This window comes from Lepidochelys olivacea, assembly GCF_965140295.1.
Source record: "Lepidochelys olivacea isolate rLepOli2 genome assembly, chromosome: 1".
Taxonomy (NCBI): domain Eukaryota; kingdom Metazoa; phylum Chordata; order Testudines; family Cheloniidae; genus Lepidochelys; species Lepidochelys olivacea.
The window spans coordinates 202,903,339-202,919,269 of record NC_140411.1 but is presented as its reverse complement, the minus strand read 5'-3'; the positions used below and the strand labels follow the sequence as shown (position 1 = coordinate 202,919,269).

The 15,931-nt window shown below is 45.9% G+C and overlaps 1 protein-coding gene across 4 annotated transcripts in view; it reads right to left on the bottom strand.

Annotated features, from left to right (window-relative positions):
* GRAMD1C (GRAM domain containing 1C) overlaps positions 1–2,390 on the bottom strand; it is an 83,683-nt gene extending 81,293 nt beyond the window's left edge. Inside the window, exon 1 of one of the 4 annotated variants that reach the window (XM_084636130.1) lies at positions 2,232–2,390. In XM_084636130.1, coding sequence (XP_084492256.1) covers positions 2,232–2,234 — 3 coding nt within the window. In that variant the 5' untranslated portion in view covers positions 2,235–2,390. The remainder of the gene's footprint in view (positions 1–2,231) is intronic. The other 3 variants (XM_084636123.1, XM_084636120.1, XM_084636121.1) reach the window with 3 other exon arrangements.
* Between the last annotated feature and the right edge of the window lie 13,541 nt (positions 2,391–15,931).

Genomic DNA, 15,931 nt, shown 5'->3' with positions numbered 1-15,931 from the left:
ATGGGGAGAAGGTCTGTAAGCCACATGCAGCTCACCAGCCACGGTTTGGCCACCCCTGCACTATACCATTTTTAACCAATGGAGCCACCATGAGTAAGGCATCTTTAGCTGCTCATCAGCTCATTTTGGGGGGGGGGGGAAGAGAGCCCACTGATCAGCACCATACTACTCTCTGCTGGGGTTGCTTAAAGATGAGCATGGCACCAATCACAGGAGCATTCCTTACTCGGCCTGCTTTGAGGGGAAGCACTCATGTTCAGTGCTCTTGAGCTCAAGCAGAGAGAGGGCCAAGTGACAACCACAGGAGCCCTCCCTTTGCAATAAGACAGAATAGGGGGAACACTCAGCCACCAGGGCAGCTGCTGTGTGCCCCCCAGTAGTGGGAACACCTGTCACAGAGCACTAGAAGCCAACCTGCTCCAGCACGGGAGAGGGAAAGAGGAGATGCTCTCATCTCCCTGATGAGATGTAATGAGAGGCACGGGGTGGATGAGAAGAGAAGTGTGTTTTCTCAAAATGTCCCACATCCGTGCAACCTTAATTCTAAACAGCTGGGATTCATCACGGCGATTGTCTACATATCACCCCCAAAAACTTGTTAGTGCAACATGAGGAGCCTGAATTTCCTGACCATTTGTACAATTAAAATTAAGAAGTTGTCACAGCCATCTTAACTCAGCTCCCTTGTATGTATTCATTACAGTGATACAAGCTTTTCAGAGTACAGCTTGCAACACTGCTAGATAAAATAATCTCATTTTGGAAAGTCTGAAGCTTAGAAAGGTCATGGGACAGATCAACACTAGGCTGTGGTTTAGAACCCAGCCCAGGTCATAAGGGACCAAAAGTGGTTACCATCTGATGGATGGTTGGTGGCTATAACAAAGGAGAAGGCAGGTTGTCAGCCAGTTTCTAGTAGGCAGGGGGGAAATCATAAAACTGGCAGACTCAGCAAAGCCAGGACTGCCATCTCCTAAAGCAGTCCCTGCAGAACAGAGGCCAATCATAAGGTTAGCATGGGGAAGCAGCCATCACCACTGCCTGTGCCTTATGCTCTGTAGATAGTTTATTACAGCTTCCAAGGCTTCCTTCCCTCTGATACCTTTCACCAGCACAGCTATCATTAAAAATACTTTAAAAACACATATTCTATAGACACCTGCAAAAGGGATGTGGAATATTCATGCTCCATTTCCTATCCTAAATTTGTACAAAATCTACCCTCAGCAAAACAGCAGCTAACAGGCTTAAGAAAAGACACATCATAATCGCCAGAATCCAGGGACCCCTAACAGAACAGTGCTGTGGGAGCGAGTCCCCAGCCTGCAAGGCAAAGTCAAGTTTTGAATGTTGCTGCCAAAGAGTGGGACAAGCAGGCAGCCCATTCCCCTGAAGACACTGGCTGTATATGTGAGATCAAGTGCAGAAAGAAAGCTGACTTGCTACCCCTCCATCCCATCCCCAGTCCCCATTCACAAATACAGGAATGGTGAGGGAGCAAGCAAAGGAGTCCTTCCCTGCAGAGCCCTGAGCGAAGATGGACAGCCCCTAGCCAATCAACCCCACATATAGCAGAAATGAGGGGTTGGGAGCAACACCCCTCCTCTTAGTCACTGTAGGCCAGGGGTGGCCAAACTTACTGTCCCTCCGAGCCACATATGACAATCTTCAGAAGTTTGAGAGCCGGGGCACGTCTGCTGGGGCTCGGGTCTTCAGCCCCATTCTTGCTGAAGCCCCAAGCCCTGGCAGGTATGGCCCACAGGGCTGAAGCCCCAAGACCCCCTTCCCTACTGGACAGAAGCCCCTACCCCACCACCCCACTGCAAGGCAGAGGTCCTGTCCTTAGCTCCCTCTACCCAGTCTGATAGGCAGAGAATAGGGGGCACATGGGGGGCTTGCGAGCTGCACTTTAACAGTAAAAAAGCCACATGGGGCTCGTGAGCCACAGTTTGGCCACCCCTGCAGTAGGGCCTATCTGGGCAGTTTGTTGCTTTAGCAGCTGTTATTGGGTAGCTAGCTTGCAAGGGAACAATAACTCAGCAGCTGGCATTGCAGGACTTAGGATGAAACAAACAAACTGGTCGAGCATTAGGTCTCACATACACAGAGTTTAAGGAGACTATTAAACCGATGGTTAAAAAGCCAAGTAGCTTAAAAATCACCCCTGAAAGAAGCAGACCCTTAGCAAAGCTAGGGAGCAAAAAATTAAGAAAGAAGAATCAAATACTTACCATAGAGAGGAGAAAGAGATGCAACCTGCAAGCTGATTGTCTCTAAAATGAGCACCATAGGGCTACAGCTGCTGCTTTCTCTGCAATTTAAAGGGCCAGAGGCAATAAGACGACTATGTGGAGAAAGGCTTCAATATATAAAAGGAGTAAACCTGACACTAAGAGAGTTAGCTGATATCTAAGTGCTACGGAGAACAAGCTGGCTAATGAAAAGAGATATGAAGCTAGCCACCTGAGGGTCAGGGCCTGGTATAGAGCTCCCCTTACAGCTAGCACCTTCCTTAGAACGTTTAATATTGTATGCAGGGACGTCTAAATTTTTGTTCACAGCTGAAAAATAAATTACATTTTGCTACAGACTCCTGTGTCCTATGAGTGAGTGGTATGGTGGAATAGCCACTTCGCACAGTCCCCTTCTGGGACAAAGGGAAGATGTTGGTTGCTTCCCTAGCACTCTTCCCATCTCATCCCCCCTAATTCCACAAAGCCCAATCTGCAGAGAGAGGGATCTGCAGCTGGAAGAAAGTATTGTAAGGGGGAACCTTGAGAGATGCATGTCCCACCGGTCCCAAAGAGAAGCAAGAAAAGCACTAATGCAGCTTGTGGATGCCTTAACTCTTCTGTGACCCTTTCTGCAGTAGGAAAATGACAGCCTGTCTCCAAAGGTTTCAGAAGAGAGACTAGGTATCCCAGAGCTGGTGTAGAGTCAGAAAGCTTCCAGCACAGAAGGCCCTACTCTCCTGGGAATCTGGAGGGGACCCTATTACCACGGCCCTTGTCCCCAAAAGGACGACCCAAGGAAAACTCCATGAGGGGATCCTCACTGGGTTTTCCACTCCCCAGCCCCACAAATAGTTTCACAGGAAGAATGTGTTCTGGGCGGTAATTCTACCAGCACACCTTCATGCATGATTTCTGTTTTCTTTCACTGTTAAGTCTGTAACTAGATTTAAACCTGAATAAAGTAAAATCAATAAAAAGAATTTAGAAATCCAACTTCTGTAGTGATTAAGAACTAGGTGTTATTATTATTTATTTTATTTTATTTTATTATTAGTGTTGATTTAGTGGTATGTGATTAACTGATCCCTAGCTGTTTAAAAACCACCTTGGGGACCAGTACTTCTGAATGAAAGGTCCTGTATAAATATGGAGTGATAGTATGCATTTTATGTCATGTAGTCCATCAATCCGATTTAAAAATTTTGTTAGTATGATGTTTGAAAAAAAAAAATGAACAGTACAGAGTTTAAGCGTAAGAGTTTCTGATTATCAGGGACAAATGTACAGATTATCAAGGGGTGCGAAATTCAGTTTAAGATTGGATGGTGTAAGGAATACATAATCTGCAATATCCCCGATTGGGGGTAAAAGGTTAACGGGTCAAAGTACAGACATTGAGATATGAGGGTATGTTGTTCATATAATGGTTATATTCGGGTGTGGAGTATAATAAGTGGATATGATGATGAGGATGAATTGACCCTCATTTGGTGAGATTTAACATTCAGTGAGTTTATGGTTCCAGTTCATAGGGTTCAACGGAAAAAGTCTCTCGGTCCCTTTCTCATAGTCGATGCACGATGTCGCTCTGGCTCACGCCTCCTGGTACTGTCGGTGGCCGGGGATGTGTTTGGTGTAGATGTCCCTGGACCATCGGATGGTGTCTGAGACCATGAGGCGCTGCATGAACCATGCATAGCATCGATGGATCCTGCAGGTCTATTACACAAATGGATTACCCTAGTTTTAATGTAAAATGAATTTTAAATGCTACTCTACAGAGCCACCTAGAGGGGAAAGCGTGAAAACCTGCTTTCAAGGAGAAGAAAATAAACTTATATAACTGAACAAATGTTTAAAAGTAGTCTAGCCCCAACATGTTTCCAGGAGAAGAACAAGGGTTATAAAAGCTAATAGAAATGGAAATATGTTCATGACATTAACAAAAATCTGTGAAAACATAACTGGATTTAAATGTTGACCTGGTATGTTGGAAACAGAATTTTGCCAGTGCAGGGGAACAAGAAGGTGAAGTAATGTAGTATGTGGTGATGAGAGTAAATAAAAAACCAACAGTTGTGACTGCGCTTAATGGTTTTTAGATTCAAGCACACACAAGAGTTTGCTGAAGATGTGTTCTCTGAGGGAACAATCATCATGAATTACTTTATTTGGTAAGTGTTTTGATATACCATCCATTCTCTCCAGCTTTTAGTTACATCTACGACAGATTTCAGTTGCACCCTACACTCTGCCAGATTAATGCATCTTCTTCCCCTGGTCTCTTTCTCTCATGGCTAACTCTCTGTCCTTTCTCACACTGCCCTTTATTCCTGGGATATTCTTCTTGATCCTAGGCACTTCAGGTGAGATTTTCAACAGAGTTACGCGCTCACAGATGGGGCCAAACGTTCAGACATGCTCAGCACCCAGCAGCTCACAGAGTGATGCTTGTGGTTAGATTTTCAAAAGAGCTGAGTATGCGTCTTGCACCCAACCTGCTGAGCTCTTTTGAAAAAAATGACTATGGCTACTGAGCTCACTTGAAAAGCTGGCCCCATGAAACCACCTTCTTCTTTAAATACCTCCTGAAGCCAGGAGCTCATTGGTTGAATAATGCTGGTCCAGGAATAATTTCTTCTTCACCACTCCTGCCTGACTGGTGGACTTTACTCCTTCAGGCTGTAAGTATATTAATAGCATAGCCAAAATAAATAAATAAAACAGTAAAGCAACCAAGACCTGTACATAAAGCGTATCTCATACTGTTTTATAACCCCCATCCTTCTCATGTCCCCCAGCCTTTGTCTGTCATCTCTTACCATCTAATTTAGGGCCCAACCCTGCTCCCACTTAAAGCAATGGGAGTTTTGGCGTAATGCCATCTCAAGGATGTGAGCATGTCAACTTTTGGGAGGCAATATAGGCAAGTGGAAAGAGTATTGGACTGGGACTCAGGACACCTGGTTTCTATTCCTAGCTTGGCCACTGGATCATCTTGAGCAAGTCACTTTGCCTCTCTGTGCCTCAGTTTCCCCATCTGTAAAAGACGGCTAATAATACTGATCTACTTTGAAATGTACTGATGAAAAACGCAATATAAGAGCTAGGTGTTTTTAATTATTATTATTATTATTATTTTGCTACTGACTTCAATGGGAGCAGAATTATGCCTTTTAAGTTGCAAATTCCTTAGCAGCATGGATTTGTTTAAATGTCTTTAAAATGCCATACACATTTATCATACTTGTTGTGTCTCTGGTAAAAATAGACACACTCTCTCCTAAGTAGACACATTTGGCAATTTACATGTATGTACTTTAACTATGAAAGTAGAGAAGCACTCACACTTCTCTCTCCTTTATGCCTGAAGACATCCTCTAGAATCAGGTGTCTGTTACTCTTGATTATTATCTTTATTTATTATGTGTATTTTTGCAGTAGCACTTAGAAGCCCCCGTCATGGGGCTGAGACCCCATTGTTCTACGTGCTGTACAAACTGTAGTTAATTGTTCGCTTCACTCATTGTTAAAAGTAATAAAATATGTTACTACATAGTAAAAAAAGAAAACCAGCTTTTTTTCACTATCTAAAAAACAAAGAACACGAACAGCATAATAAAAAGTAGGTTAGCTTTTTAGTAGTTTCAGTTCCAGCTGAATATACTAGTATTAACTCAGGTAAGGTATATTCTTAATATAGGTGTGTCTAGTCAGTATCCGTATCAATAAAGACCAAAATTTCCATAATTTCAGGTGGTCAGCAGGGGACCCTGCTGGAGACAATTCCAACTGATTTCTATTGGAGCTGGGAGTGCTCAGCATCTCTGAAAATCAGGCCAGGAGAGGTTCAAGTTGAACTCCCACAAATAGAGGGACCCAACATTAGTGGGCACATTTGAAAATACATGCCTACAAATTTGTGCCTTTAAATCCCTACATTATAAACACAAATTGAGCAGTGTGGCAAAGAGGAAAAATTCCACCTCAGTTACCAGTGGGTCAATAAGAAGCTGCAGGGGGTCAGGGATGCCTCAAATTGTGGGCAGAGGAGAGCAATGTACCAGACATGTGGTCATTCAGGGGACTGGGACTGGTGAATCAGGGGGGCTTGAAGCACAGCAGACCAGGCAGCGGGCCTGAGGAGTTTCAGGTCAGAGAGGCACGTCCAGTTGCCATGGCCAGGGGTCAAGAACCATGGGTGTGGGATACAATGGGTCATAGGGTGAGGCCGGTGTGTGGTTATGGGCAGTATGGGATACAATGGGTAGGGGGGAATGGGATTTAATAGGGTGGTGCATGGCGAGTGCTGTGGATCTTCTCCTCCGCGACTCCTCTGCTCTGGGGTCCTCAACTCCCATCCTGGCCCATGGAAGGCAACAGCCCTGTTACCTCTTGGGGGCTCAGAGGACTCTCGGCAGGTTCCATCCAGCTTCAATCTCGGGCCCAGAGGTCTCTCCTGCCAGAACACGAGTCTCCCGCCTACAGCCCATGCGCAGGCGCCGTCTCTCCGCAATGGGAAGGGCTGCTCCTGCCAATTCCCCACAAACACCTGGTGCACCTGCGTGGCTCCCTCTAGCAGCCATTAGCAGCCACTCCGGGTTCCGCTCTCCCCCACCCAGCCAAGCTCGGCAGCCATTTTGTTTCCTTGATTATTTGTGTAAGCAAGTGGTGGCAAAAGGGTTACACATGTACTTTGCACTTGCCTCGCTTTAATTAATCCCACCCACACAGAACACAACCCCGCCCCCCGACTTCACCCTCCCAATACAGCCCCCATCCCCACCCAACCCCCCAAGGCACAGCCCAGGAAGGGTGCAGCCATCCAATACAGCCTCTTTTCCCGGCCCTCCAAGGAACCTCCTCTCCTGACACAACCTGACCCTTTCTGCTCCCACCCCCTGGGATCCCCACCAGATCCCACTCCCATAGCCTGGGAACCCTCTTCCAGCAGAGCCCTCCTCCCCCAAACTTGTGTTTCTCCATCCTTTTCCTCCCCAAACCCAGCAGCACTGCCTGTCCTGTGACAATGAAGCCTATATGTGCTCCAGCCAGAGAAATCTGCTTCTATTGCTGCTTTCCGGGGAGGCCATTTGAGGCCTTTGTTGTGGGAAACCTTATGGGCCATAAACTGCAGTGCTCTGGCAGTCACCCAGTGTCACATTACTCAAGGTGATAATGATCTCTGTGACTGGAGTCCCCACCCAGCTGCTGGAGCAGACAAGCCAACGCCAGTATTGCTAATATCAAGCATTCAAAAATCATGAGATTGGTTTAAAAATAATAACATTTGGATTCTTTTGATTTGCCTTCTGGGTTTTGCGTCTCTAGCATTCATGTTTTCAAGCTTTTCTTCACAATCAAGCAGGCTGAAATTTTTTTTTTAAATGAAAGCTGAGATCTCTCATACTCCCATGACTCCAGGAGCTGGTGCTTTAAGAAAAAACACCAAATATCACAAGACTCACAATAAAATCATGAGATTTTAGCAACAGCTGATAATTCCTTGTTCTCTAGTTTAGAAATTGCCGGTATGTCTTTTTTCTCAAGAGTAACAAATTTATTGGGAAATGCACAAACAAAATATGAATTCAGGATGAGGTAAGCATAAACAGCAACAGTGCAATAATGATTCAGCATGGACTACTCCTTCAGGGCACACACGAGGATTTTATGTCTCAGTACCTACTTCCTCAAATTTGGTGTTTAACTCCTTTATATGATCATCAGGGTTCCTAGTTTTTTGTGGGGGAAAAAATTTCTCTGATAAAAAAACATAGAAATCCATGTTTTTTTCTGATTAAAATGAAATGCTGATCTTTAGTTTCCCTCGCCACAGTATATTATCAGTTGAACACAGTGTTTTATTGATATACAGTAGAACTCCATTTTTCCAAGCCTCCGTTATACATATTAACCGAACCACCAGCCGCCCAGGTCTGACAGCAGCTGGGCTCCAGCTGACTGCTTGAGCCTCGGCTGTGTGGGGGCTGACCGCCCGAGCCCTTTCTGCTGTCAGCCCCAGGTGGCTGGTCGTTTGGTTAATATGGCGAGCCAGATAATGGAGGCTCAGATAAATGGGGGTTCTACGGTATGTGTTTTTATTTTTTCATAAAATGTAAAAACTAAAGCTTCTCTGTAAAAGGCAAAGTCTGCATTTTTGCATGGCAAATGCATTTCTAGGATCCCTGATAATATTTCCTTTTGCTCAACATACAGCATCATTCAGAGCCTCCTGTTGCAGAAATACAGGCCTCCAGTTTTAAAACATCAGTGTGGATTTCCACTCCTTCCAGTTCCAAATGATTATTTGTCAAAAGGGACAACTCTTCAGCGCTGTACCAGTGCTTGGAAACCGAAGAGCCCCCTTGTTCAGCAATAGGCAGTGTTAAAGAGTTGCAGTCCTCTCTAGTTCTAGGACTCCAGACAATCCAATGCTGTAGTTCCCCTCAGAGCTCTTTGGTTTCCCCAGAGAAACGCTGAGATAAAAGAAAACACTTGGATGGACCCTGCATTGACCACAAAGCTGTAAAATGAAGATTTCACAATTATTTTTAGAAGCTTAAAACATGGAAGAAAATGTTGCCTTTTCCAGCTCTTTTAAAACACTTGCGAAGAGGGACCTTTCGGAGCCATCATCCATCTGTCTAGCTATCAGCATAAGAAACAGGCCTATAAAAATAGCAATTCAATAGTACTACAGCTTTGTTCCTCAATCTCCCCACACCCCCAAGTATAAAAAAAAGTACTTAGGATCCCTTACTGGAAACTTTTAAATGGATGTGGAACAGAATCTTCACCAGCCCATAAGAGTACATTCCCATTTATCTAAAGGACATTGAGGAACAGCCAAAAGCTTCAGCTATCAGTGCAGAAATAGGAAAAAGAGTCAGTGGGCTTCAAGAAAGCTTCACTTAGGTCCGCGATCCCAGAGCTCAGGGAAGAGATGCCAGCCAGGCCGCTGGCATGGTGTGTCCACCATGCAGCTGTAACACTGCCAGCAGGATCAGTGGGTACTGAGTGAGCTGTTGCAGAATGTGGAGCTGGCTACTCGAGTTCTTCCCATAAAATAGCTGTTCCTGTGTGCGAGCCTAGCTTTACTTTCCACAGACAAGACAGTAGCTTAGTCAGCTTTGCAGACAGGTCTGCTATTTTCAATCCCCATCCCCAGGGGACATAACCCATAACCAAGCTTCAGTTAACCATAGGTTAAATCAGGATTTCTACTACACTAAAAAAAATATTTTGGTGGGATATATTTTCATCACACATATGGCCAGATTTTCAGAGGCACTGATTATCCACAACTCCCAATAGAATCAATAGGAAGTATGGAGGCCCAGCTGCTGAGAAAATCAAGCCAATGCTGGGTTTTTTTCACTTTCATTTGGGGCTCAACCGACAAGGAATCCTCTATTGAATAGGCAGTCATCAGCTCCAGGTTCCAGCGCTGGTGTACACAAGTCCAAAGCAATAAAGAGAATAATTGTTGTGTCCTCCCCGCATTTCGACAGCGTGGAAGCCACTAAAACAAGTTAAAATGTGGCAGTCATCCCGGTATCATGCTGCGAACTTGAAGCTGTGGTAACTTTAGAAAGTGTGACTTTCATTGGGCAGAATGCGAACTCCTGTTGCAACAGCAGAGATATTTTTTTGCCCATACAATCTGAGAGGCAGGGTAGGGCAAAGTGACTGTATACTTCAGCAGCTATGAAACAGCAAGCTGGGAAATTCTATGTCTATGCAGTGCCTCTTCTCCTGTTCTCCTCGAGGATGGGTAAGTGCTGATCTGTTTACACGTCTTCCTTAATCTGGAGGAGTTTGACTTATTTCTGAAATTTGGTTTGTGAAGCTTTTTTTTTTTTTTTAAAGCCATTCTCCCCTAAGGACTTCTCAGGATACAGAAGGAACTTTGTGGGTCAAATTCAGTACTGGATTTTGCATTGAAAAACACATTCCTGTTTATAGATCCATTCCTATTTAGCTCATAGGCATGTTTGTTTGCGTTTCTTCCCAAAGGGGAAATGTATCTTTCCATTTCCATTAGTTCTCAAGAAGGCTGACTGTGTACCTTCATTAGTAGCAGCTTTATGGCTTGTTAGTTTTTCTGACATATTAGCAGGGCTTTGGAGCTGTGCTCCGACTCCACTCCAGCTCCAGGCAAAAACCTGCAACTCCACTGCTCCGGAGCTGCTCCGTGGGCTCTGCTCCAAAGCCCTGCATATTAGTTACCCAGTGTGTTCGCAGAACAGTTATAAATATTAATTTTCCAAAGCCAACCTCAGCCAAAAATTCTTATAAATTAAGCAGAGGCACATACAGTCATTTATCACTTAATTATAGAATGTAGAGATCAGATCCTGGGATGCAATGTGGCTGTATTGCACTGGATTGCTGGCAGATCCCAGATGTAAAGCCAGCATAACCAGTTGCTGTAGTGCAGGGGAATTCTTTGATGGTGGAGACCTGGTATAATGACTTTTTGCCACTCCCCTCCCAAACGTCCACTTAGTAGGTATGGCCAAAGGAATGGGGGCATGACCAGGAGACCTATGCCCTGTGCCAATCTCCAGCTACCATTTTAGTTCCTTGAGGTTGTTTGCACCTGGTGTAAATTAAAGACACCCATAGGCTGCTCTGATTTACTCCAGGGACCAACCATGTATACAATAGCCCCAGGTTTGGGGTAGAGCAAAAGTAAACTTTATTCCATCTTTGAGCTACCCCGCCCCCTTTAACCTGCCTTGTATGTGCCTCAGGACCCGGCCCTAGATATGAAAAATCTCAGCTTTATATTAAAATTACTTCTTAGGTTCCCTAATCCATTCCTCCTGGCCCAAGAGGATTGTCTCCTGCACTATATTTCCCAGTGCATTGGTCAGCCAAATTTTAAGTATCTTAAAAGCAAAAAACCATAGAGCTTGTCCCCAGCAGGGAATCAGACCTGACTTCCACATGACAGGTGGAGATACCCATCTTTATACTAATGAAGAGAATGGAATAAAAAGAGCTTAGTGGCAGAGTCAACAAAGCATTTGGCAAGAAATATTCCTGGATGCCAACATAAGGGTATTGTCTATTTAAATATCAGGGAACTAGTCACTTCCCAGTTGCGCAACATGGAAAAAAAAAGTCTGCACTGTGACCTTCACAGCGAAGACCCAAAACACAGCTGGCACTAAAAGACACAGACCCCTCTTTTGGGTTCTGATTTTTAGTGATTAATTGCAATCTCAGTGATGTATATTGAGACAAAGATACAGGATCACAACAGATGACAAGGTCAGTTATATCAAGGTGGAAGTAAAACTTGTGGTGAACAGTGATGATGTTAGAAAACACAATTAATGAAAAGTGCCGATGTAAAAATGGTACCTTCTTACTCAATAAATGGAGAATAGACACTGCAGATGGGCATATGAAATATGGTCTGGTCTCTTATTTCAGCCCTATATTTGTATAATGACGTCACTCAGGGGTGTGAAAAATCCATACGCCTGAGCGACGTAATTATATTGACCTAACCCCCTGTGTAGGCAGCGTTATTTCAGTGGGAGAGCTTCTCCCACTGACGTAGCTACCGCCTCTCGGGAGAGCTCTCCCGTGGGCTTACAGCATCTTCATCAAAGTGCTACAGTGGTGCAGCTGCATTGGTTTACGTGTAGATTTGCCCTAAGAGTAGGATACTCCAAATAGTTAGGGAGAAAGGGTGGCTGTTTAATGACAAAATAATTCTGACTTTTCCTGAAAGTGGGCATGCAGAGGTGCTCGCCACTCTTATTAAAGAAACAGTTCATTAGAGAGACAAGGCGGATGAGGTTATACCTTTTACTGGGCCAACTTCTTTTGGTGAGAGAGACAAGCTTTCGTGTTTACACAGAGCACTTCCTCAGGTCTGGGAAAGGTAAGCAGAGTGTCTCAGCTAACCACAAGGTGCAGCAGATAGTTTAGCACAGGGGTTCTCAAACTGGGGGTCGTGATCCCTCAGGGGGTCACGAGGTTATTACATGGGGGGTTGTGAGCTATCAGCCTCCACCCCAAACCCCGCTTTGCCTCCAGCATTTATAATGGTAATAAATATATTTAAAAGTGTTTTTCATTTATAAGGGGCAGGGCTGTCCCTAGCCTTTTGGGTGCCCTACGCAGCCCCCCAGGGTCTGGGCGGCAGGAGCTGTGTGGGGCCACTTTTGGGGGCCCCACGGGCCTAGAGTGGCCCGGGGGGATTATCAGGGGGCCGGGAGCAGCCCGCTCCGCTTCCCTCGCCCCGGCCCCAGCCATGTCGCTCAGAGGAGGGGGCTTGGGGGAAGGTATCTCCTCCTCACCGGCAGCGGCGGGAAGCGGGGCAGCCCAGCCCCAGCCCGCTCTACTCCACCAGCTCCCAGTCGCGGCGCTCCGCTTCCCGCCAGTGAGAGTGGGGTCGGTCCTTTCCCCAACCCGAGCGACACAGCTGGGGCAAGGGAAGCATTGCTCTGCTTCCCGCCACTGCCAGTGAGTGCAGAGTTGCTGGGGGAAGAGGTGGAATGGGGGGCGGAGCAGGGGATAAGAGGCAGGGCGGAGGGAGTTGTCCAGGGCCCCACACCCTCCTAGGGACAGCCCTGCCCCTTGCAGTGGGCGCAGCCCATGGGGGGGCCTGCCGAGGGATAGGGCTGGTCGCGGGGCTGGTGCTGCCGCGTATGCAGCATGCAGCTGCCTAGGGCACCATGATAAGGAACAGCCCTGATAAGGGGGGGTCGCACTCAGAGGCTTGGTATGTATGGACACAAATCAGACATCAGGAATTATAACATTCAAAAACCAGTTGGAGAACACTTCAATCTCTCTGGTCACTTGATTACAGACCTAAAAGTTGCAATTCTTCAACAAAAATCTTCAAAAGCAGACTCCAACGAGAGATTGCTGAATTGGAATTAATTTGCAAACTGGACACCATTACATTAGGCTTGAATAAAGACTGGGAGTGGATGTATCATTACACAAAGTAAAACTATTTCCCCATGTTTTTTTCCCTCACACACACACACACACACACAGTTTCTCACACGTTCTTGTCAACTGCTGGAAATGGCCCACCTTGATCATCACTACAAAAGGTTCTTTTTTTCTCCTGCTGGTAATAGCTCACCTTACCTGATCACTCTGGTTACAGTGTGTATGGTAACACCCATTGTTTCATGTTCTCTGTGTATATAAAATCTCCCCACTGTATTTTCCACTGCTTGCAGCCGATTAAGTGGGTTTTAGCCCACGAAAGCTTATGCTCAAATTTGTTAGCCGCTAAGGTGCCACAAGTCCTCCTTTTCTTTTTGCAGATACAGACTAACACAGCTGCTACTCTGAAACCTGTCATTGCGGGAACAGGAATTGTTTCTTTAAGAAAATAAAACTTTAAAAATATTTTAAATATGGATTCTAAACCATCTATTGCTGTTTTGTTTTCATGCTTGGTACCACATCCAGTTGTTCCAGTTAGGCATTTCAGAGGGAAAAGATTCCTCTTGTTTTGTGAGCTGAGGTTTGTTTCCAGAAATGTGGTGCACTCAGCTGTCCCAGAGCTCATGGCTGTTTGATACTATGATTAGCAGCAGCACAGGGAAATGCGGTTTGAAATCCCTGCAAAGTATCTCTGCTGTTTATACATATACACATTGCAAATAGACTTTGTGCCATAGACAGAGCTGAGCCTTTTGATAGAAAATACTTTGGTTTCACAGAGAATTAAATCATTTTAATGGCAAAGTATTAAATTTTTTTAAAAGGATTTAATTTTTTTTTTCTTCCTGCTGGATGATAAAAAATGTTTCATACATTCTGCTTCTCTCACTAGGCAATTCTTTTTTCCTGGGGTTTACATAAAATTAATTGATATTTTGTAATCTTTTTTAAAGTTATTTGGAAGAGTTGGGATAGGACCATGATTTCTGTTAATCATATATTAAGGAGTCCCAACATCAGTTTCACAAAAACTCACACAGATAGAAATCAGTGCTGAAAGAGATCATACACACCTGTATTGGTTCAAAAGAAAGTGATGGGTGTCTAGAAATGCATACACATACAGTACTTCATGGGGGGGGGGGGGCAGAGAGAATGCTAATATTCCAGCTCCATCCCTTCAGGTTAACCCTCCAAAAATGGCATCAAATGTTCCCCCATTTGAGAGTCCTTAATTTTCGGAAATACTTCAGCTCCCTATATGCTCAAATCAGAGTTTCAAGGTTTGAGATGGGGGGGGGTATTTTACTACAGTGACATAAATAGTGCTGCCTCTTCTCTGGTTTTGAACATAACCCTGGGTACTGTCAATAGACTTGTTAATAAACAGATAAAAGTCTGTTGGCAGTGTTCTTGAGTACCTCTTCTGTCTTTCAAGATGCCAGCTGTCAAAACAGTGTGGGACATTTGGATACTGTTGGCTTCCAACCTTCATGCCGTTGAAGGAGAGAGACAGTGAATGGGCTGATTACCAATCACCTTTCTGTTGAGCAAACATCAAAGCAAGTCCCATCCTTGTCCTTCCTGCCATACCATGACCATAAAGGAGCTGCCTAATGTCATTTAGCTCAGTAGCCTTCCTTGTTAGGCTCACTTGGCTGGTTGAGCTCTCTTCTTCCCTCCCTCTTAATTTCTCATCTCCTTCTGTCATTTTGTCCCCTCTCCCCTCTGACCAATGCTCTACTCTGCCTGGTGCACTTTGAGTTAAGGGCAGTGTGGATAAAAATCAGGTTCTCCCAGGTAGGAAGTGGGCAGATGATGTATTTAAAAGTTAATGAGAGGGGAATAAGAGAGTTGTGGGAAATAGTCACATTCACCCTTAAACTCATTTGAACAGAGACTTGGGCTGGAGGTTCCATGAGTTCTCACACACACCCAGTCCTGCCAAGAGTTTGGGCCAAGATTGTAAAAAATGGTTGCCTAAACTTAGGCTCCTAAGTAAGTGACCTGCTTTTCAGCTGTGCTAAGTACCTAGCAGCTCCCACTGTTCCACTATTAACTAGGGTTGCCAACTTTCTACTCGCACAAAACTGGACACCTTTGCCCCGCCCTCTGCCCTGCCCCTTCCCCAAGGCCCCTCCCCCTCTGTTGCTCACTTTCCCCCCACCCTCACTCACTTTCACTGGACTAGGGCAGGGGGTTGCGGTGCAGGAGGGGGTGAGGGCTCCAGCTGGGGGTGAGGGTTCCAGGGTAGGGCCAGAAATGAGGGGTTCAGGGTTCAGGAGGGCTGTAGCCAAGGCGTTCAGAGTGTGGGAGCGGGCTCAGGGCTGGGGCAGGGGGTTGGGGTGCGAGAGAGGTGCGGGCTCTGGGAGGGAGTTTGGATGCGGGAAGGTGCTCAGGGCTTGGGTTGGGATATAGGAGGGGTGCAGGCTCCAGGCGGGAGTTTGGGTGCAGGAGGGGGCTCAGGCTGGGGCAGGGGGTTGGGGTGCGGGCTCTGGGAAGGAGTTCGTGTGCTGGAGGGGATTCTGACCTGGGGCAGGGTGTTTGGGGTGCTGGCTCTCGCTGGTGGTGCTTACCTCAGGTGGTTCCTGGTCGGCAGTGCAGTGAGGCTAAGGCAGGCTCCCTGCCTGCCCTGGTGCCGCACGGCTCCCGGAAGCAGCTGGCGTGTCCTGCTCCTAGGCACAGGGGCAGGCAGGTGGCTCTGCATGGTGCACACTGCCTGTGCCTGCAGGCACCGCCCCCGCAGCTCCTATTGGCCACGGTTC